Source organism: Saimiri boliviensis, chromosome 7, assembly GCF_048565385.1.
Source record: "Saimiri boliviensis isolate mSaiBol1 chromosome 7, mSaiBol1.pri, whole genome shotgun sequence".
Classification (NCBI taxonomy): Eukaryota; Metazoa; Chordata; class Mammalia; order Primates; family Cebidae; genus Saimiri; species Saimiri boliviensis.
Window position 1 is genome coordinate 87,037,321 of NC_133455.1, and position 25,150 is coordinate 87,062,470.

General features: G+C 36.5%; 1 protein-coding gene across 1 annotated transcript in view; it reads right to left on the minus strand.

The window, feature by feature from the left end:
- Positions 1–25,150, minus strand: part of DNAI7 (dynein axonemal intermediate chain 7) — an 87,232-nt gene that overhangs the window by 26,659 nt on the left and 35,423 nt on the right. Inside the window, 5 exon segments of the mRNA XM_074402925.1 lie at positions 13,320–13,632; positions 15,633–15,736; positions 18,582–18,728; positions 22,537–22,674; positions 23,506–23,607. Of these exon segments, the coding sequence (XP_074259026.1) occupies positions 13,320–13,632; positions 15,633–15,736; positions 18,582–18,728; positions 22,537–22,674; positions 23,506–23,607 (804 nt within the window).

Below are 25,150 nucleotides of genomic sequence, written 5' to 3' on the forward strand. Positions count from 1 at the left end.
TGAAATATACTTTTTCATCAAAAGATAATTTAAATTTTACTATAACTCAAAATAAATTTTGAAGCTGATTCTTGATAAGGAATTGAAAATAAATTTTGAAAATACAGCATTAATTAAGAATAATTATACTGAGTCTACCGTTCTCATTCATTTCAGTGGCTTTAAACACTATCTCCAGACCAATGGTCCCCAAATATAAGCTAGTGATGCTCTGTAGGTCACAGATACTGTGTATTGCTTGACTCCAGAAGTTCAGAACATAACCTGCATATGAACATGTTCGTGATAGGTCTGTCTGACTTTCCTCTGAACTCCAGTTTCACATTTGCCTACCTGTCATTTCCACTTGTGTCCTCCAAACTTACTATAACACAAACAGAACTCGTTTCACAGCTACTCTCAACTGTTTCACTCTATTCTTGTTCATCTCTGTAAGCTGTATCACCATATGCCTCATTTCTCAAAATAAAATCGCAGAAACATTTATTTTACCTCCGAAACATAACCCAAACATATTCAACTTTCTACAACTCTTACTGCAACCTCTGTGCGAACCACCATGACTTATTACTTACCAGTACTATTTAACTAGGCACTGTGCTTTTATTCTGGCCCCTCACAATTTGTTCTCTATACAGTAGCCAGAATAACCTTTCAGAGCCATATATCACATCATGTCATACTCCTTCCTACTTACCACCCTCTAATGGTTCCCCGTTGCATTTACAATAAAAGCCTAAATTCTCACTAGGGACTGCAACGCCTGACTTTATCTGGTTTCTGCCTCCCTCTCCAACTTTATTATATATCACTTTCCTTCTTGCCCATCAAACATCAGTCCGCTGGCCTTCCTCCTCACTTCTATCTTACGACTTCTGCAGTAATTGTGCCTGAAGACTATTTTTACCTTCTTCATTTTATAGCTGATTCCTTCCTGTCATTTGGGTCTCAGCTAAATAGTGCCGTATCAAACAGGTCCTCCCTAACTCCCCAATGTAAAGTCACTCCCAGTTTAATCCTTTTAAATTCTGTACATGAATGATTACCGTATGTTAATTTCTACTTTTTAAATTTATTGTTGATTTCTCCTAACTTGTATGTAAATTATGAGAGAAGGAACCTTATTTATCCTTTGGCTATCGTCCCCTGAGGGCCAGAATGGTGCCTACCACACAGAGGTAGGCACACGATAAATATTCAGTAAGTAAGTAAATGAGAACAACTCCCAGGGTATGGCCTGGAAATGAACTGAAAACATACATTTGTGGCAAGTTAAAGGTTGTTGAATGTTAAGGAGCTCTGATGCTAGTTTTTGATATAACCTATTCGCATGGATTTTTAATTTATCCACAATGATCACAAAACATCCCAAATCACCAAAACTACTTCATGTCTCCATACTTTTCCCTCTGACCAAAATAACATCCTTTCCTTCCTGTCTAAACTTCTCCATGCCACACCAAAAGATTCAGCTCGTGTTACCTCGTAAGAATAGACTTCCAATATGTTCGTTTGTTTTTATTTTGATCTCTTAACCCCCATGTAAAATCTCTCTCATTGTACATATTAGAATATATGGTAACTGTCACTCTTCTAATCCACAACAAGATTGTTAGCTCATTAAAAAGAAGATCGTGTTGAATCCCTTATCAATGGCAGGTATTTAGTAAATGTTTGACAAATAACATATATAAATATTACATATATAAAATATTTATGTTAAATCCTGTATATGTTTGTTTAAACTATCTTAAAGCCAGAGACTACTTTAACTTGAACTTTTTAAAAGTTCAAAGACCCACATACTATCCTGCATGCCCTTTAGATCACTAACGTAGTTCTGAAGGTAATTCTCATTGAAAAAAAATTTCTCATAAATGTGTGACACTTAAACTTTTCTAAAAAGTTTGCATGATACAGTAATTGGGAACCTATAATATCAGCATAACATATTTAAATGAACTAAAATATGGTATTAAGAGCCCTCTAGTGGCAAACTTCGTGCTACTCATGAGAAAGAAAACTACATCTTCTAATGTAAGAGATTTAATTTTTAAATGAACAAAATACTAAATACTTGTTATTTGTGATTATCTAATGTATCAAACATAATTCAAATATTGTGGGCCATATTTCTTGCTTTATTATATCATATTTGCTTTGCATCAGTCTCTAAAGTCATTATAAAGACATAAAAAATGTAGGATTTATAATAAAATATGCCAACCTAAAATTATGAGGTAAGCAGTTTACCCCAACCAGAAAAAAAATGTTGGAAAAATAGAGAATTTTTTTTCTCTAAATCTGAAACATAGTTAAGTTTGCCCACTGATCTTACATGTAGTCCCTAATTTACACACGTACACACAAAAGTTGAATATCATGAATTTATATGACAATTTAAAACATTTAGAATACATTTTGTCACACACACACCCACACACCAAGACATACAAACACACACACACACACACACACACACACACACGCATCGTGTTATGAATGAAACCTAGGGTTATGTTAGTTCTCCTGTAGCCATGATTATATAGGAATACAAACTAACCACTGTCTGTAAATATTGCTTCAAACTCACACCGAGTTCCAACTGGAATGGAAGGAGCACACCTTTTCTGAGGCTGCAGTAGTGACAGCAACAGTCTTCCTATCACCATATACTATGCTGGATCACCAAAGGGGTGGAGAATCAGAACTGTAGGGGGGAGAGTCCACAGACTCCCCAGTGACCAGCTTGCAGATTCCCTAGAGGTAGCAGAAATGATCTCCAGCACACCCAACTGTAATGAAGAGGATCTTAAGTATCTCTCAAAAGAGGGAGGGGGATAGTGGTTGAATTCCCCAGTTTATGTAGGTTGCTAACAATATATCACACTCAAGTCAGGGCCTGCTTTTCATCACTTAACCATCCATTCATTCACTTTTTCCTTTATTCATTCAATAAACATTCATTGAGCCTTTATCATGAGCTCTATGCTCTCTGCTTGAATATGAAGTCTATCAAGAAATTCTTGTCCTCAAGATCATAATTTAGTGTTTAAGGTAATAATTCTAATAAACAGAATGATAAGAGCATGGTGGATGGACAGCTAATTTAACCTGAGGAGACAGGGAGGATTCTGTGGAGGTAAAATTTAAGGTATGTCTTGAATCAAGACAAGTAGAAGTTAGGTACAGGGATTAGTGTGATGGAGGAAGGGAATTTCACCTCAGCACACAGACTTACCATGAAATTCCCCCTTTAAAGCCAAAATGGGAAATACATTGTCTCATTTCCTATGAGGAAAGTTATGTGTGTTAGGTACTTATTTATTAAAAATTCAAATAATACAATAGTGTACAGAGAGTAAAAAATCACTAATAATATGTCATCATTCCATCCTTCTCACAATCTTTCCCCCACCACCAATAGCCACTTTGGTGAAGAGGGTCCTAGATATTTTTTGTGCATTCACAAACACAGAATCATATCGATAATAGAGTTTTAACTTTAAAAAACTTTTAATGACACATCCTAGGCATCTTTCTATAGAAAAGTATATAAAATCTGTGTCATTTTAAATGATAAAATATCCAAATACCCAAATAAACTAGTATTGTTTGAATATTTTATAATTAATTTGTGGACTGTTTTTGCTACTATAAAAATATGTCAATGAACATCTTGGCATTTTTATTTATTTTGCTCTATTATTTTCTCATAATAAATTACTATAAGTAAAATCACTAATCATAGGCATGTTTACATAGTGCCAAATAAGGATTGTACAGATTTACACTTCTAACAACAGTATCTGAAGATACCTGCTTACTCAATCTGACAGGAAAACAAATGACTTTTTCTAATTTGATTACTTATGGTTTAGTATATTTTTATTGGCTAGTTCACACGGTAGCTGGGCGGAGCCCACAGCAGCTCAGCAAAGCCTCTGCAGGCAGACAGTGATTAGGCTGCCTCCTCCCTGGGCAGGGCAGCCCTGAAAAAAGGCAGCAGCACAACAGAAACTCATAAATAAAGCCCTAAATCCCTGGGACAGAGCACCTGGGGGAAAAAAAGTGGGAGGGTTTATGAGTTCTGCTACAGCAGACTTAAATGTACCTGCCCAGCAGCTCTGAATGAGCAACGGGGCTGACAGCTCAGCTTGAGTTTCTATAAAGGACAGACTGTCTCCTCAAGCAACTCCCTGACCCCCATATGTCCAAAGAGTCACCTCATAAAGGACAGCTCAGACTGACATCAGGTGGGTATCCTGGGACAAAGATAGCAGAAGAAGAAACTGGCAGTAACCCTTACTGTTCTGTAGCTGCTACAGGTGATCCCCAGGCAAGGAGGGCCTGGAGTGGACCTCAGCAGTCCTACAGCAGAGGGGCCAGACTGTTAGAAGGAAAATTAAGAAACGGAAAGAAATAACTTCATCATCAACAAACTGGACGTCCACTCAGAGACCCAATCTGAAAGTCAACAACTACAAAGACGACAGGTGGATAAATCCACAAATACGGGAAGAAACCAGTGCAAAAAGGATGAAAACACCCGAAACCAGAATGCCTCTCCTCCTACAAGGGATCACAACTCCTCAACAGCAAGGGAACAAGGCTGGATGGAGAATGAGTGTAGTAAATTGACAGAATCAGGCTTCAGAAGGTGGATAATAAGAAACTTCTGTGAACTAAAAGAACATGTTCTAACCCAGTGCAAAGAAACTAAGCTTGAAAAAAGATTTGATGAAATGCTAATGAGAATAAACAACTTAGAGAGGAATATAAGTGAATTGATGGAGCTGAAAAACACAACACGAGAACTTGGTGAAGCATACACAAGTTTCAACAGCTGAACTGACCAAGCAGAAGAAAGGATATGATATGTTTAAGATTAACTTAATGAAATAAAAAGAGAAGGCAAGATTAGAGAAAAAAAGGATAAAAAGGACTGAACAAAGTCTCCAAGAAATGTGAGACTATGTGAAAAGACCAAATCTATGTTTGAAAGGTGTACCTGAATGTGACAGAGAGAATGAATCCAAGCTGGAAAATACTCTTCAGGATATTATCCAGGAAAACTTCCCCAACCTAGCAAGGCAGGACAATATTCAAGTCCAGGAAATACAGAGAACACCACGAAAATATTCCTCAAGAAGAGCAACCCCAAGGCACATAATTGTCAGATTCACCAGGGTTGAAATGAAGGAGAAAATGTTAAGGGCAGCCAGAGAGAAAGGTTAGGTTACCCACAAAGGGAAGCCCATCAGACTTACAGCAGATCTCTCAGCAGAAACCCTACAAGCCCAAAGAGAGTGGGGGGCAATATTCGACATCCTTAAAGAAAAGAACTTTCAACCCAGAATTTCATATCCAGCCAAACTAAGCTTAATAAGTGAAGGAAAAATAAAATTGTTTGCAAACAAGCAAGTACTCAGAGATTTCATCACCACCAGGCCTGCTTTATTTACAAGAGCTCCTGAAAGAGGCACTAAACATAGAAAGGAACAACCAGTACCAGCCACTCCAAAAACATACCAAATGGTAAAGCACATCAACACAATGAAGAAACTGCATCAACTAATGGGCAAAACAGCCAGCTAGCATCAAAATGGCAGGATCAAATTCACACATAACAATATTAACCCTAAATGTAAATGGGCTAAATGCCCCAATCAAAAGACACAGACTGGCAAATTGGATAAAATGCCAAAACCCATCTCACATGTAAGGATACACAAAGGCTCAAAATAAAGAGATAGAGGAAGATTTACCAAGCAAATGGAGAGCAAAGAAAAGCAAGAGTTGCAATTCTCATCTCTGATAAAACAGATGTTAAAGCAACAAAGATCAAAAGAGACAAAGAAGGACATTACATAATGGTAAAAGGATCAACGCAACAAGAAGAGCTAACAATCCTAAATATATAAGCACCCAATACAGGAGCACCCAGATACATAAGTTCTTAATGACTTACAAAGAGACTTAGACTCCCACACAATAATAGTGGGAGATTTTAACACCCCATTGTCAATATTAGACAGATCAACGAGATAGAAAATTAACAAGGATATCCAGGACTTGAACTCAGACCTGGACCAAGCAAATCTAATAGACATTTACAGAACTCTCCACCCCAAATCCACAGAATATACATTCTTCTCAGCACCACATCACACCTACTCTAAAATTGACCACATAATTGGAAGTAAATCACTCCTCAGCAAATGCAAAAGAATGGAAATCATTAACAAACAGTCTCTCAGACCACGGTGCAATCGAGTTAAAACTCAGAATTCAGAAACTAACTCAGAACCACACAGCTTCATGGAAACTGAACTGGCTCTTGAATGTTGACTGGATAAACAATGAAATGAAGGCAGAAATAAAGATGTTCTTTGAAACCAACAAGAACGAAGACACAACATACCAGAATCTCTGGGACACATTTAAAGCGGTCCCTAGAGGAAAATATATAGCAATAAATGCCCACATGAGAAGCAATGAGAGATTTAAAATTGAAACCCTAGCATCAAAATTCAAAGAGCTAGAGAAGCAAGATCAAAAAAACTCAAAACCTAGCAGAAGACAAGAAATAACTAAGATCAGAGCAGAACTGAAAAAGATAGAGACACAAAAACCCTTCAAAAAAAATCAATAAATCCAGGAGCTGGTTTTTCAAAAAGATCAACAAAATAGACCACTAGCCAGATTAATAAAAAAGAAAAGAGAATAATCAAATAGATGCAATAAAAAATGATAAAGGGGATATCACCACAAATTCCACAGAAATACAAACCATCATCAGAGATTATTACAAACAATTCTATGCACATAAACTAGTAAACCTGGAAGAAATGGATAAATTCCTGGACACTTGCATCCTCCCAAGCCTAAACCAGGAAGAAGCTGAAACCCTGAATAGACCAATAACAAGGTCTGAAATTGAGGTAGTAATTAAGAGCCTACCACCCAAAAAAAGCCCAGGTCCAGATGGGTTCACAGCCGAATTCTACTAGACATACAAAGAGGAGCTGGTACCATTCCTTCAGAAACTATTCCAAACAATCCAAAAAGAGGGAATCCTTCCCAAATCATTTTATGAGACCAACATCATCCTGATATCAAAACCCGGCAGAGACTCAGCAAGAAAAGAAAACTTCAGGCCAATATCCATGATGAACATAGATGCAAAAATCTTCAATAAAATACTGGCAAGCCGTACTGATTGCAACAGCACATCAAAAAGCTTATCCACCATGATCAAGTAGGATTCATCCCAGGGATGCAAGGCTGGTTCAACATATACAAGTCTATAAACACAATTCACCACACAAACAGAGCCAAAGACAAAAACCACATGATTATCTCAATTGATGCAGAGAAAGCCTTTGACAAAATTCAACAGCCCTTTATGCTAAAAACCCTCAATAAACCAGGTATTGATGGAACGTATCTCAAAATAATAAAAGCTATTTATGACAAACCAACAGCCAATATCATACTGAATGGACAAAAACTGGAAGCATTCCCTTTGAAATCTGGCACTAGACAAGAATGCCCTCTCTCACCACTCCTATTCAATATAGTACTTCAAGTTCTAGCCAGAGAAATCAGGCAAGAAAAAGAAATAAAGGGTATTCAAATAGGAAAGAAGGAAGTCAAATTGTCTCTAACATGATTGTATATCTAGAAGACCCCATCATCTCAGCCCAAAATCTCCTGAAACTGATAAGCAACTTCAGCAAAGTCTTAGGATACAAAATCAATGTGCAAAAATACCAAGCATTCCTATACACCAATAACAGACTTAAAGAGAGCCAAATCAAGAACGAACTGCCATTCACAATTGCTACAAAGAGAATAAAATACCTGGGAATACAGCTAACAAGGAACGTAAAGGACCTCTTCAAGGAGAACTATAAACCACTGCTCAACTAAATAAGAGAGGACACAAACAGATGGAGAAACATTCCATGTTCATGGTTAGAAAGATTCAGTATCGTGAAAATGGCCATACTGACCAAAGTAATTTACAGATTCAACACTATACCCATCAAGCTACCAATGACCTTCTTCACAGAACTGGAAAAAAAAACACCTTAAAATTCATATGGAACCAAAAGAGAGCCCACATAGCCAAGTCAATTTTACGCAAAAGAACAAAGTGAGAGGCATCACACTACCGAACTTCAAACTATACTACAAGGCTACAGTAATCAAAAGAGCATGATACTGGTACCAAAACAGAGATATAGACCAATGGAACAGAACAGAGGCCTTGAAGGCAACACAACACATCTACAACCATCCAATCTTTGACAAACCTGACAAAAACAAGCAATGGGAAAGGATTTCCTGTTTAATAAATGGTGTTGGGAAAACTGGCTAGCCATGTGCAGAAAGCAGAAACTGGACCCCTTCCTGACACCTTACACCAAAATTAACTCCAGATGGATTAAAGACTTAAACATAAGACCTAACACCATAAAAACCCTAGAAGAAAAAGATAATTCACCATGATCAAGTGAGTTTCATACCAGGGATGCAGGGATGGTTTAATATGTGCAAGTCAATAAACGTGATATACCACATAGAATTAAACAAAACATCTGGACAAAATTCAGCATCCCTTTATGATTACAACTCTCAGTAAAATCAGCATAGAAGAGACATGCCTTAAGGTAACAAAGCCATCTATGACAAACCCACAGCCAACATTATGCTGAATAGGGAAACGTTGAAAGCATTACCCCTGAGAACTGGAACAAGACAAGGATGTCCACTTTCACCATTTCTATTCAACATATTACTGGAAGTCCTAGTCAGAGCAATCAAACAAGAGAAAAAAACAAAGGGCATCCAAATCGGTAAAGAGGAAGTCTCAGTGTTTGCTGATGATAAGACTGTATACCTAGAAAACCCTAAAGACTCATCCTAAAAGCTCCTAGATCTGATAAGTGAATTCAGTAAAATTTCAGGATATAAAATCAATGAGCATGATCAGTAGCTCTGCTATACACCAACAGTGTCCAAGCTGAGAATCAAATCAACAACTCAACCCCTTTTACAACAGTTGCAATAAAAAAAAAAAAAGAAAGATAAAAATTTAGGAATATACCTAACCAAGAGGTGAAAGACCTCTACAAAGAAAACTAGAAAACACTGCTAAAAGAAATCACAGATGACACAAAGAAATGGAAACACATCCCATGCTCATGGATAGGTAGGATCATATTATGAAAATGACCATACTGCCAAAAGCCATCCACAAATTCAATGCAATTCCCATTAAACTACCATCATCATTCTTCACAGAACTAGAAAAAAAATCCTAAAATTCATATGAAACTGAAAAAGACACCGCATAGCCAAACCAAGGCTAAGCAAAAATTACAAACCTGGAGGCATTACATTACCTGACTTCAAACTATACTATATAGCTGTAGTCACCATGGTACTGGTATACCAGCTTGGTATCGGTATAAAAGTAGGCATATAGATCAATGGAACAGAATAGAGAACCTGGAAATAAAGGCAAATTCCTACAGTCAACTGATCTTTGACAAAGCAAACAAAAACATAAAGTGGGGGAAAGGACACCTAATTCAACAAATGATGCTGGAATAATTGGCAAGCCACATATAGAGGAATAAAACTGGATACTCATCTCTCACCTTATACAAAAATCAACTCAAAATGAATCAAAGACTTAAATCTAAGACCTGAAACCATAAAAGTTCTAGAAAATAACATTGGAACAACCCTTCTAGACATTGGCTTAGGAAAATACTTAATGAAGAAGAACCCAAAAGCAAATGCAACAACAATGATAAGTAGATGGGACATAATTAAACTAAAAAGCTTCTGCATAGCAAAAGAAATAATCAACAGAGTAAACAGATAGATAATCCACAGAGTGGGAGAAAATCTTCACAAAGTATGCATCTGACAAAGATTATCAGATGCTAAATATCCAGAATCTTTAAGGAACCCAAATCAGCAAGAAAATAATAATCCCATCAAAACCTGGGCTAAGAACATGAATAGACAATTCTCAGCAAACTGACACAAGAGCAGAAAATCAAACACCGTATATTCTCGCTCATAGGCGGGTGTTGAACAATGAGAACACATGGACACAGGGAGGGGAGCACTACACACTGGGGTCTGTTGGGGGGAAATGGGGGAGGGGCGGGGGGTGGGGAGGTGGGAAGAGATAGCATGGGGAGAAATGACAGATACAGGTGAGGGGACGGAAGGCAGCAAAGCACACTGCCATGTGTGTACCTATGCAACAATCTTGCATGTTCATCACATGTACCCCAAAACCTAAAATGCAATAAAAAAAAAAAAGAAAAAAAAAAAAAAAAAAAGAATATATACAAATGGCCAAGAAACATGAAAAATGTTCAACATTACTAATTATTAAGGAAATGCACATCAAAACCACAATGTGATACTACCTCACTCCTTTAAAAATGGCTATAACTTAAATATCAAAAAAATAATAGATGTTTGAGTGGATGTGGTGAAGAGAATACTTTCACACTGATGGTGAGAATGTATACTAATACAATGATATGGAAAACAGTATGGAGATTCCTTAAAGAATTAAAAGTAGATCTACCATTTGATCCAGCAATCCCACTACAGGGTTTCTGCCCAGAGGAAAAGAAGTCATATGAAAAGGACACCAGTACACGCATGTTTATAGCAGCACAATTTGCAATTGCAAAAATATGGAACCAGCTCAAATGCCCATCAATCAACAAGTGGATAAAGAAAATGAGGTATATGTGTATCATGGAATACTACTCAACCATAAAAAGGTATGAAATAATGGCATCTACAGCAACCTGGATGGAATTGAAGACCGTTATTCTAAGTGAAGTAACTCAGGAATAGAAAACCAAACATCACATGTTCTCACTTCTAAGTGGGAGCTAAGCTATGAGGATGTAAATGCATAAGAATGATACAATGGACTTTGAGGACTCAAAGGAAGAGTGAGAAGGGGATGAGGGATAAAAGACTACACAATGGGTACGGTGTCCACTGCTGGGGTAATGGGTGCACCAAAATCTTAGAAATCACCCCTAAAGAACTTATCCATGAAACCAAATGCCATCTGTTCCCCGAAAACCATTTGAAATAAAAACAATAAAAATAAAAATAAAACTACTGCCAAAATTAACAGAACTATAATGAATTATTAGTGTGAGGCCACTTTGAGATATGTGCATAAGAAAAAATTGCTTTAGCCATGTAAATTCAAGTAATAGTTCAAATTATATGGTTTCAAACTATTATTTCACAATTTTAAAATCAATAATGTGACATTCACATGTAAAATACTGACGGGTTCTTTGTTTACAGGAGTTTAAAATCACAAATCCTGCCAAATTTAAGTTAGTGGAGTTTAATTTTGTATTTTACTGCATACTGAAATAATGTTAAGTCATATGAAAGAATTATTAAGGAAATGCAAATCAAAACCACAATGTGATACCACCTCACTCCTGTAAAAATGGCCGTAACTTTAAAGTAAAATAATAGATGTTTGAGTGAATGTTAATTTGTCATATCTAATCACATCTTATTAGCTAAAGTAAGTCACATGGTCAGGCCTAGTTTCAACGTGGAGAGGAGTATAATCCTTCCATATTCCAGGAATATGAAGAGAACTGGAAACACTACTGTCTCTAGCAGAGCTTCCACACTACCTGAGAGTTCAAATGAAATTTTTATTTTAAAAACTATCTTACTGCTCAAAAAACATTTAAACAAAAATGACAAACTTTTAAAAAGGAATAAATCACTTATTTCCCACCTCTCTAAAATATCAGTTATGCACAGATTTCTGAGTTCTCATTTTCTTGTATCTTTAAAATTTTCACGTGCTTGTCATTAGAGTCTAAATACTATTTTTTGTACTTAGCATTATGGCATATCCATTTTTCTGCATTGCTATAAAGCCTGTATAATTTTTTTCTTTTTTGAGACGAAGTCATACTGTGTCACACAGGCTGGAGTGCAATGGCACAATCTTGGCTCACTGCAACCTCCACCACCCAGGTTCAAGCGATTCTCCTGTCTCAGCCTCCCAAGTAGTTCAGATTACAGGTGTGCACCACCACTCCGGGCTAATTTTTTCTATTTTTAGTAGAGACAGGGTTTCTCCATGTTGATCAGGCTGGTCTCGAACTCCTGACCTCAAGTGATCCACCTACCTCAGCCTCCTAAAGTACTAGGATTGCAGGTGTGAGCCACCAGGTCCAGCCTATAATTTTTGATACCAGTGCAATATTTTAAATGGAATTCTTAATAAATCACATGTGTTCTTAGAATATCTAATAATTCCTATTCTGATTTGAAATTTGTATTCAATCTAATACTCAATCCTTTCCTGTGTTTAAAGAAAATAAATCAATAAACCAATACATTTCATGTCTTAAGCACTTATCAAAAACCTTGGGATTTTTTGGCCCCTCGTAACATGCTAATAGGCTATTAAACAAAAAATCTGCTCAGCTCTGAGAAAGTTTTAGTAAATTCTTAAGAGATAGTTTTTCCTAACATAAATAGCTTGACCATCTTGGCAACAGAAAAAAGAGTAGAAGCTAACTAGAGGAATGATTACTGCTCAAATACTGTATCTAAAGACGTCAAATTTTCAGAGAAGAGTGTAATATTTTAAGAAAATCAATTTTTACTTTACAAAATTCTTTCCTACAAAACTAAGACTGAGGAAGTTAACAGGGTAATATAAGATTATCCTTCAGTTTATAAAAGTATTTACTGTAAGTTTCCATTTAATGCCAAGTTCCCTTGAGTGAGTTTAAATATAATATACAAAAATTAAATGGCATCAAAGCTGCCCAGTTGTGTACCTAATATAAAAATGAGCAATTTCTGTGCTGAGCTTTAGGATGTTGAAGCTAGTGGCTCAATTATTAATTGACTATTAATACTATTAATACCCATTAATTGACTATTAATACCCATCTCTACTAAAAATACAAAAAAAAATAGCCAGGTGTGGTGGTGCGTGCCTGTAATCCCAGCTACTCAGGAGGCTGAGGCACAAAGAATCGCTTGAACCCAGGAGACAGAGGTTGTAGTGAGCCAAGATCATGCCACTGCACTCCAGCCTGGGCAACAGGAAGGCAAGAAAAAGATACACATTAAAAATTCAGGCACTGACAAGAAAGTGGCTCCCAGACAATTTCTAGTTGTTCAGGAAAAATCTTGAGAATACTTTAAGGGAATCTAATAACACATGTTACATGAAGAAAAAATGTGTATATTTAAATGTGTCCTACCATTTTCACTTCAGTGTCACCTTGTTCTTCCTCAACTTTTATTTCTTCCTCCTGAATTAAGTGAGATCCTCTTTGTTGTTGTTTGGACTTTTCTTCAACCTCTTTGCTGATTGCTTTTTCTACATTGTCAACATCATCTTTGACTGGCTCAGTTACTGACGAAGTGTCTTCTTTTGATGGTGTTGAAACAAGGTGCGGTGTAGACACATGATCATAGTGAGTATGCAGGAGTCGTAGAGCAATGTCACTTGTTGCTAATATCCTTGGAATCTCAAATCCAATTTGTGTTTCAGAGAATCTGACACTTCTGTACCTGTTAATAATTAATTATAACCAAAAAAATGAGACCCTAAGAAACTAGGTCTGTTTCGAATTTATACCTAAGCAGTATTTCTCTTCACTTTAATTTTGCTCCAGTTTTGAGTCTGATCATATATGCTTTCTTTGCAGCATTTGGACCCAGTTGCTGATGCTATCCTTCTCAAAACAGTCTATGGATCCATAATCCCACAGTCTCCTCCATCTCTGGCAGTTCCATCTGTCTCTATATGGCCTTCTTCCTAACCATCCTTTAAATGTTGATATTATTCAGTGCTCCATCCTAAGACCTCTTTCTTCTCTCCCTCAACACACACTCTCTGGATATTATTACTTCTGTGGTTTCAATTACTATTTATGCTATCAGAGGTTTTTAATATAAGCTTTATTTTTCCTAGGGTTGGGTGGGGTATGAGGCATCTTTGAATGGACTTTAAGAGGTCCAAAAATGCCCTTCCACAAGTGCGAGCATATGTAATTACTTGACATTCAGAAGAATCCATGACTCCCAAAAAGTGAGGAACCATTGATGTCTTATGCTGATGACTCCCCAAAATATACTACACCTCAGATTTCTCCCAATGTCTTCAGCCAGTTGCACTTTGATTCAATCTTATGAGTACTTCAAACTCAACCAGTTCAGCGCCAAACTCAACATCCTTACAACCCCCACCCCAATCATGATCAAAATGAAACTTGTTCTGCCTGCATTATTCCTTATCTTGTAAAAGAGACCACCCAGTTCTCTTCTTAAACCTGGGTAGTGAGTACAGAGCTATTCATTTTATTTTTATTCCTTTAAAACTATACAGACTAATTTCCTTTACTTTTCTGTACTTGACATAGTTTACAATGAAAAAAGTTACTATATTGTCTCTGATTAGATGTAAACCCAAGAGGTGTTTTTTCTTGTTTTTCATAGCAAAGGGAAGAAACTTGGGAAATATTTTGTTCTTCCCTTTTACTAAATATCAAAAACTAAGTCGAGTTATTTTTCAATGTCACATGGCTAGTCTTTTCAGAGGTAAGATCAGAACCTAGGCCTCCTAATTTTTATTGTAGTAATTTTTTTCTAAAACTCACTGCTATACTAGTGCAAGTAACTTAAAATGTTTTAAGATCAAGCTTCAACCAAGTGATCATGAATTTGTCATCATCATTGTCATTTCTCAGAAAGATGTTTCTTTGTTGAAAACTATTGGGGAAACAACACTTAAATGTCCAAGAAATACAAATATGAAAATTTATTATTTTTAACAGTTCACAAAGATATATTTTTTAAAACCAAAATTTCAGATTACCATGTAGGAAGTACCTACCAACAGAGCACAGTGGCCTGTAATCCCAGCACTTTGGGAGGCTGAGGCGGGTGAATCACTTGAGGTCAGGAGTTTGCGACCAGCCTGGCGAACATGGTGAAACCCCATCTCTACTAAAAATACAAAAAAAATTAGTCAGGTGTGGTGGTGCATGCCTGTAATCCCAGCTACTCAGGAGGCTGAGGCACAAAGAATCACTTGAACCCAGGAGACAGAGGTTGTAGTGAGCCAAGATCATGCCACTGCACTCCAGCCTGGGCAACAGAGTGAGACTCTGTCTAAAAAAAAAAAAAAAAAAAAAAAAGAAAGAAAGTACTTACCACTTCTACTTTTTTGGAGGGCAGAGGGATTAAGTGGGTAAAGAGAAGGGGAAAACCTGGTATTGAATGAGTGCATATTTGTAATAGATACTACGCTATAACTTTTACATGTACTAACGTTTAATCTTCAATACAATCCTATTAAGTGGCATAATCATCATTTTACTGCTGATATACTGAAGCTCAACAAAGTTAAGTAACTTGTGTAAGTAAATGGCAGGTTTGTGATTCAACCCTCAGTGGGCTAACTTCCTAAAATAGGCTTTTCCAAACACACCACGCAATAGGCATCTGTCTGGCAATCATGATGTGGCTCAGTCTTTCCACCTATGAGGAAAATATGACCCACAGGGTACCTTGGATTCTTCTTGAGGTTTGCCCACACATATAGAGTAACATTTTCATCTTTAATGATTTTTTCCATATTTCCACTGTCCAGATCTGCCAAAGTACTAGCTTGCTGTTAAGAAGAAAAAGATAACATCATAAAGGGCCACAGCCCTCATAAATTATACAACTTAGATAAGTTATTTTATCACTTATGTGTTGGATTCCCTTAATTAATTACTTAGAGTAACTTGGGTAAAAATAAGGTTGCATCAAAATGACAAAGAATTGTTTTTAAAAATTCTCTAAAGGATACAAACATATTTACTTACTTAAATATGCATCTCCTTTTTCCATTCAGTTTCTTCTAGGTGTCTAAGAACTAAAGTTGCCCTTAGGTTGGGTGAGGTGGCTCATATCTGTAATCTGAACACTTTGGTAGGCCAAGTCAGGAGGATCACCTGAACCCAGGAGTTCAAGAACAGCCTGAGCAACGTAATGAGAGCCCCGTCTCTAAAAATATTAGCTGGGTGTGGTGGCATGTGCCTGTAGTCCCAGCTATTTGGGAGTTGGAAAAATCCTAGGTAGAAGGATTGCTTGAGTCTGGAAGGTTGAGGCTGGAGTGAGCCATGATCGCACCATGCACTCTAGCCTGGGTGACAGAGTGAGACTCAGTCTCAGAAAAGTAAAGTTACTTCTATATTACTAGGTAGCACCTGTGGATTAATATTATGTTAGCTTTCTCAATCATAACATCAGAATCATGACTTTTCATTTTAACTATACACATACTTCTTTATCTGTATCTTATTAAAGTGTAGACTATTTTACTGCAAAAGTTAACCTATCGCCGGGCGCAGTGGCTCAAGCCTGTAATCCCAGCACTTTGGGAGGCTGAGGCAGGTAGATCATGAGGTAGAGATTGAGACCATCCTGGTCAACATGCTGAAACCCCGTCTCTACTAAAAATACAAAAAACTAGCTGGGCATGGTGGTGCGTGCCTGTAATCCCAGCTACTTAGGAGGCTGAGGCAGGAGAATTGCCTGAGCCCAGGAGGCGGAGATTGCGGTGAGCCGAGATCACGCCATTGCACTCCAGCCTGGGTAACAAGAGCGAAACTCCGTCTCAAAAAAAAAAAAAAAAAAAAGTTAACCTATCTTGGAACACATCAAGTTTAGAAAGCAAAATATCCAGCTTATAAAATCCAGATGAGTTTTTGCTAGTCTAATTATTAATATTTAATTTTAACCATAAATTTCAAGTATGCTCTTAAGAATTTTAAAATAAAAACTAACACAGTTTGATACCTATTGCTCAAGAAATCAGCTGTCATAAAGGGTTTGAATAATGTGGTTGCTAGAATGTAAAACTTTAAAATGTTGATTATATTTATTATTAATTTTAAGTGTGATTATTCTCCTGCACCCTTTTTGTTTTGTAACTTTAACTTTTTGAAGTGTTCAGGACAGTTGTCTTGTAGAAGAACTGTCCCACATTGTGGATTTTCATGTTTGTTTCCTCATGGCATTGTTTAACTTGCTCCTCTATCTTCTTTATTTTTGTACACTGGAAGGTATAGGGGTTTAACTGGATTCAGATCCACCATTTTCAGGAAGGAGGTATCACAGGTTATGCTGTATTCTTCATACTGCACCCTATCAGAAGGCATATGATGTTCCAGTATTAATTATATGAACTTGGTCGCTTGGTTAAGGTGCTGACCACCAAATCTCCCCACTGCAAAGTACGTTTCCCCCAATCTGAGGTCAAATACTTTGGCAATAGGAGAACTATGTGTTCCTCAACAGCTTTTCACCTAATCATTTAGGTAGCCATTGCAGATCCTTATTTGAAGTGGTTATTACACTGGGGATTGAAAAATGGTGATTTGCTAACTGATCACTGCACCCACATTAGATAGATGATATTCTTCTGTAAAGAACTGTTATTTCTTCACTCCATCTTCTCCCTTTGTTTCTGCAGTATCACTATAAACTCACAAATTTTTAATTTATTCAATGTGGTATAATTGAGTATAATCATTATTCTTTCTGATATTCAAATCATTCCAAATTTGAGCAGTAGTACTTCCAAGCTAGCCTCTTAGCGGATGGTATCTCTTTCATACAAAGTCATTAATCTGTTAGCATTTGCTTGCCTTCTAGCACAATAAGACAATCCAGTCTCATCTTTTGCTTTTCCTGCCCCAGAACTGAAATCCCAAATCCCATTCATGGAATAAAAAGCAATCTGGTTTATGCTGGTATTTCCATTTCAAATATAACATTATAGTATTTTTTCTAATTTTCTTCTTTCTTTTTTTTTTTTTGAGACACAGTCTGGCACAGTTGCCCTGGCTGAAGTGCAGTGGTGTGATCATGGTTCGCTGCAACCTTGACCTCCTGGGCTCAAGCAAGGCTCCCACCTCAGGCTCCCAAGTAGCTGGGACCACAGGCACACCATGCCTGGCTAATATATACATTAGGATGAGTTCTCCTATTCTATCTTTATATATTAGTATCATCATCATAATAATACTATTATAAGGTTGGTACAAAAGTAATTGCAGTTTTTGTCATTACTTTTAATGGCAAATAGAAATAATATTCTATTTCTTTAAAAATAAAATGTTTGGCAGGGAGCAGTGGCTCACACCTGTAATCCCAGTACTTTGGGAGGCCAAGGAAAAAAGACTGCTTGAGTCCAGAAGTTTGAAACCAGCCTGGGTAACACAGGGAGATCTTATCTTTACTCTCCTCCCCAAAAAACCAAACCAAAACAAATTAAGTTTAAAAATAAAATATTATCAGTTATTAAATCTGGATAAATATATGTACTTTATTCTACTAACTTTTCCACAATCTCTTGATTTTTCTATTTAAAAAATACTGGATTATTTTATTACATAACATAAAATGTTAATGCTTAAAAGTTAACTCTTATAAAAGTTAATATATAAGCAAAATATCACACTTACTCTGAGAAGTATTTCTGTGGCTACATTGAATTTAAGATGAAGGAGCTCCTGCAGTTGTAGAATTGATCCTTGGTACTGTATTATATCTTTATCTTGCAAATCACATGGTGAAATTTCCAATAAAATAAATTTCAATTTTTCAATTAACTGTAAAGTAAAAGAATATTTCAATTAATTCTCTGGGAAATAATCAAGGACAAGTGTAAAAGGAAATGTTCTATCCCTTTTGAATTGAGGAACACATCCTTAACAAAACAAACAAGAAATCCTTTCTTGTATTTATTCTGTAATTTAAGATCACAAACAAAAAATTTCCTTCCAAACTCCCTTAAAATTAATTATAATACACTGAACAAATAAAAATCCATGAGTCTATAGTGACAGATATTCAGAAATGAAAGTGGAAGGTGGGGTAAAGAAAGAATGCCATCTATCTAATGCGGATGCAATGATCGGTTAGCAAATCACCGTTTTTCAATCCCCAGTGTAATAACCACTTCAGATAAAGATCCTCAAGGCTACCTAAATGATTAGGTGAAAAGCTGCTGAGGAACACATAATTCTTTCAGTGCTAAAGTATTTGATCTCAGATTGGGGAAAATACTTTGCAATGTGGAGATTTCATGGTCAACACCTTAACCATGTGATCAAATTCACTTCATTAAATTAATAATGGAACATTATTAATTATGGCTTCTGATAGGATACAGTATGAAGAGCACAACATAACCTATGATGCCTTCTTGCTGAAATGGTGGCTGTGAGTCTAATTAAACCCTCAGACCTACCAGTTAACTATGGGTAACAGAGCTTTCATTAGCAAGTTGATAAATGAGTGGCAACTTGTCATTACCTCAGACTGAGAAACAATAAGAAAGACAATAATATAACAACAATGAGGAGAAGGAGATGGAAGAGAACTACTAATATTTTTACTCAATGCTTACTATACACCAGGAACTGTTCTAAACGCTGTATACATTTTAATTCCTTTAGTCTTCATTATAACTCTATGAGGTAGATATTGTTATTGTGCATGTTTTATAGATGAGGAAACTGAGGCACAGTGTGATGAAGGAACAACTAGTAAGCAGCAGAATATAATTTTGAACACTGACACAGAAAATACACAGAAATGTTCTGAATGGAGACAGGCAGCATCATAGCATACGGCAGAAGGGACTCAAGCAAGAATGCTGGGCTTCTATCCTGGCCACCTGTCAACTGGCAGTGTGATCTTGGGAAAGTTATTTAACATCTCTGTGCCTCAACTTCCTCATTTGAAAAATGGGGTTAACAGTACTTATCTCATAGTGTTATTATGAGAACTCAAAAAGTTACTATTTCCAAAGCTTGGCATAGATTAAGTACTATATGAGTTTATTAAATAGCTCAGACTGTATGGGAGACTTTTTGGGCCTTTGGAAAGTCAGAGTAAGGTCCATCTAAGGTCTCATAGTGGACTGTAAGCAAATCACAATATATGTTTCTTTATTTGTTAAATGACTCTCATAACCTTGTTGTTCAGATTAAATCACACAACGCGTGGTATGAGCTTAAAAGAGTCTACAGTTATACCCTCTTATAAAAACATGAAGAACTGCAGCAGCAAAGACAGGAAGCATAAAACTGAGGAACTGGACCAAAAAAAGCATTAAAGGATAATACCAGGAATAAGAGTAGTGAATTCCTTCTAGTTTCTATTATTATGTAAGTGTGTTTAAGTGTGAATTTATTTATCCTAACCTGGTGTGACATAAAAAGAAATAAATATTTGGTCTCCGCCCCTTGTTCCTGGCACAAGCTTCTTAGAATTTCTTGAGGGGTAAGAATGAGAGAAACAGTTTTTTTAAATTCATAATAAACCCTTCCCAACCTTACGAGAGTTTATGCTATTGTGATGAGTCCTAGAGGATGGGGAATGATGGCCGGAGGAACCAACCAGGTGATTAGCAGCCCCACTCCCCAGCTTCCAGGATGGGGAGAGGGAATAAAGATGAATTAATCACCAATGGCAAATGATTTAATCAATAATGCCTACATAATGCAGTTTCCATAAAAGCCCCAAACAGCAAGTTCAGAGAACTTTCTGGCTGGTGAACACATTGAGGTGCTGGAAGGGTGGTGTGCTAAAAGAGAGCATGGAAGCTCTACACTCCTCCCTACGGACCTCACCCCTTGTACCTCTTTGTCTAGTTGTTCACTTGTACCCTTTGTAATATCCTTTATAACAAACCAGTAGAGATGAGCAAATGTTTCCCTGAGTTTTGAGAGCCATTATAGCAAATAACCTGATTTTTAACAGGTTGATCCGAAGTGTAGGTGACAACCTGGGACTTGTGACTGGAAGTGGAGGAAGGGGCAGTTTTATGGGACTGGGGTCTGCACTAGCTCTAGGTAGTCAGTACCAGCATTGGATCGAAGGACACTCAGCAGGTGTCTGGAGAGTTGGATAAATGGTTGGTGTGAGAAAACCACACACTCATTTGAAGTCAGAAGTGTTATAAGCATAAACACACTTTTTTTTTTTTTAACTTAGAATTTCTTGAGCTACTTGAATCTGAGGATTCACATCTTTCATCAATTCTGGAAAATTTTCAGCCATTATCTCTTTCACTATTGTCTCTCTTCCATTCTTCTGTATCCCTTCTAGTACTTCTTTCCATATATTTTTGGCCCTTCTTACTCTATCATATATGTCTGTCAACTGCTCTTTCATATTTTCTTTTTGTCTCTGTGCTGTCTTCCCGTAAATTATTCCAATCCAACTTTTGATTCACTCATGATTAAAACTTCTCTGCCAGATGCAGTGGCTCGTGCCTGTAATCCCAGCACTTTGGGAGGCTGAGGTGGGTGGATCACTTGAGGTCAGGAGTTTGAGACCATCCTGGCCAAGATGGTGAAATTTCACCTCTAATAAAAATACAAAAATTAGCTTGGCATGGTGGCATACGCTTGCAATCCCAATTACTTGGGAGGCTGAGGCATGAGAACTGCTTGAACCCAGGAGGTGGAGGTTGCAGTGAGCTGAGATTACACCACTGCACTCCAGCATGGGTGACAGAGGGAGACGCTGTCTCAAAAACAAATAAAAATAAACAAATAAAAATTCACAGTGGAGAGACATTTTTGTTTCTCACTCACTAAGCTAAGGATAAGCCAAACACATCTTATAATTTCCTTCTGCACAATGAATTTTTCCCATATTCCATAATATCTTTTGAGGCTCCCAGCCATACAGGAGTCTCTGATTAAACTTGCCACCTTGTATGTACTCTAGGCTTTGCCTCTTGATGGCCCTTTGAACCAATGCTAAGCCACTAGCAGTTAGCTGATACTCTCTGGGAAGCCACTGGCTTTGAGACTTTCTTACTTTCTGGATTGTTTTATGGCCTCTAAGGTTTAACCTTACTTTTTGGTGACTGGGGAAATGAATTAAAAAATTTTTTTTAATAAATTATTTTTCCCTAGTATTTTTAAGTGCATTGTAAAGTATAAGCTTCTCAGGTTAGTCTAACCGTCTTATTTGCAGGAACAAAAGATAGAATATTCTTATTTATTTTTGCACTCTCACTGAGTGTATACCTGGCACCCAGTAAACATTAAAAATCATGAGTATTAAATTGCTGAATAGTGGATATTCCAGCTGAGGATAAAATTACCCACTACTCCCACCCAAGTTATCTCCATGAATGCATGCGACTTTTTTTTTTTTTTTGCTTGATTAGGCAGACAAATAATCAATGTTTTATGATATGCTGACCTTAGCTAACATGGCAAGAAATTCTTAAGACTTATAAAAAGAAAATGAAAAGATTACCAATTACTTCTTTCGCTATAGCCAAGGATTCAGAAGCAGCAGTGTTATTTTGCAAATAATACATTAATTTATATTTTGAGTTAATATCAAACTATTTGTAACAGCCAGTTTATAGGAAAATACATAAACACCTACATTTAGCACTACTTTACTCTTCTCAATCACTTCCTCAAAAGTCTCATTTGTTGTCTCTTTCCACAAGCTAATAAAAGTATTCATTTCTTGGGCTACTGAAGGATCAGGACTCCCATCACATTGAATGTAGTGTTCCCACTGTGGAATAAAAATGTTTAAAGGTTCACACTGATGAAGATTCAGCCAAAGATTAAATGACTTCTTTTTTGAAGTATAAATTCTTATAACCTAGTTTAATCAATTTAGATAAAAACACAATGGCTTTAACTAATAACTTGAGAGAGCTCTAAAATAACCAAATTCTTCTCTATCCAGTACTTTCTAATCCTTAATATTCAGACAAATAGAAGTATTAACTACTTTCATATATTTAATTTTACAGTATTATTTATAAGTAGTTTTTGTTTTGCTTGGTTTTCCTCTCTAATCATAGAACTGCTTATTTGCAAAGGCCAACACCTGGGCTAATTTCTACTTCCCAAATTATTACTAATTACTAGTTGTCGCTGGCATTTTAGTACAAGTCCTTCCATTCATTTTGTATGTAGTTTACGCAAATTTCACATTTGTAATCATACTGTGCTGTACTTAGAATTTTTCACTTAAGATATACCACAATCTTTAGCCATATTATAATAGTTTTTCATTTTTCTCCTGATATTCACCTATATTATTTCCCAAGTTACGCTGTATGAGCAAGACTAGATTGCCTTAAGCACAAAGCTTTTACGTTTTAATTTAGCATAATTTCCCTAGTATACATTCCCAGCAATTGAGTCAAAGAATATAAACATTTCAAGGACATTATAACTGACAAATAGCTTTCTACAAAGTTATGTTACTTTACTTTGTCAGATGAGAGGGGTTTTTTTTAAACAGATAAATTTAGTTTCTTGGCATCAAAATTAGACTACAACTCCCTCTTGTGGTCGCCAAAGTATTAGCTACAAAAAGAGAAATCGGTCTTACCTGAGAAAGCAATCGAGTCTCCCGTTTCAATTTCTCTGCTTCAGGAAAACACCCCTCTAATAAACGAAGTTCTTCCAGTTCTTCATTTCTCCTTTCTAGATCCTGTTGCACAGGGACAGATACATTTATCTGTTCTTTAATTGTAGCTTTACGCTTCACAAGTAACGTCTAAAACAATGTGGTTAAACATTATAACTGCAGTTTCAAAATGAATACTAAAATTAGTTTGAATATAACTGATATTTCCAAAAGGTTTCATCTGAAACAGTGGCTTACAAAGTATGATCTATAGACTCTTGGTGGGCACCTAAAACCTGTGATCTGTGAGGTCAAATCTATTTCCATAATAATATTATTTGACTTTTTCATCGAGTACCTATTTGCATTGATTGTGCAAGATGGTGTAAAAGTGCTGATGTCTTAGCACAAATCAGGCAATGACACCAACAGTACTCTTTCTAGGTGAAGAGGTGAGGGGAAGGAGCCAGCTTTACAAAAGGGTGCAGGGGTAGGGTGGGTGCTCACACCCGTAATCTCAGCACTTTGGGAGGCCGAGGCAGGCGGATCACGAGGTCAGGAGTTGGAGACCATCCTGGCCAACATGGTGAAACCCCATCTCTACCTAAAATTCAAAAATTAGCCGAGCATGGTGGCGTGTACCTGTAATCCCAGCTACTCAGGAGGCTGAGGTAGGAGAATGGCTTGAACCCAGGAGGTGGAGGCTGCAGTGAGCTGAGATTGCGTGACCGCACTCCAGCCTGGGCGACAGAGAGAGACTCAGTCTCAAAAAAAAGAATGCCCAGATGAAGAGGTGAATATTATTAATTGTATTAAATCTTAACCCTAAGTACATGTCTTTTTAATATCCTGTTGGATAAAACGAGAACTATGCATAAAGCTTTTCTGCATATGGAATGACCATACTGTCTTAAGAAATATCACTTGTGCAATTATTTGACTATTTTGGTAACATTCTCTCAAAAATGAATGAATGGAGTGTGTCACATCAAGGAAACAACTCAAAATATTTGTCGCCAATGATAAAATTCAAGCTTTCAGGCAAAAATTCAAATTTTAGAAAACTTATATCCATCACTGTAAGCTTGACAGTATTCTGATCCTTAAAAACTTCTGATTTGATTGGCGATTATACTAATGTATGTGATTTTTGATAATGAATAATACATTACATCAACATTTGGAAGCAAATAATTTAGTGAACCAAAACTTTTCAAGCAAGCAACACATGATAATGCCAAATCATGTATGGAAACAAGATCTATTCAGAGGACAAGATAAATCAATGTTTCAAGATAACAGAGTATGAATAGTTCATTAATATGGTTTCATATTCTACATTAAGAAACTATGACTTGTAGAGTTTTGATCTAGTATCAAAGAAGAATATCCACAATTATCAGAAAGGCTATTAAAATATTTCTTTTTTTCCAACTCCATATCTGTATAAGACCAGATTTTCTTTATATGCTTCATACAAAACAACACACTGCAACAGATGGAATACTGAAATAGATATGAGAATCCAGCTGTCTTCTGTTAAGTCAGATACCAAATAAATTTTTCAAATATAAACAATGCCACTCATTTCCTTAATTTAAAAAATAGTTTTTTCTTTAAAAGTGTT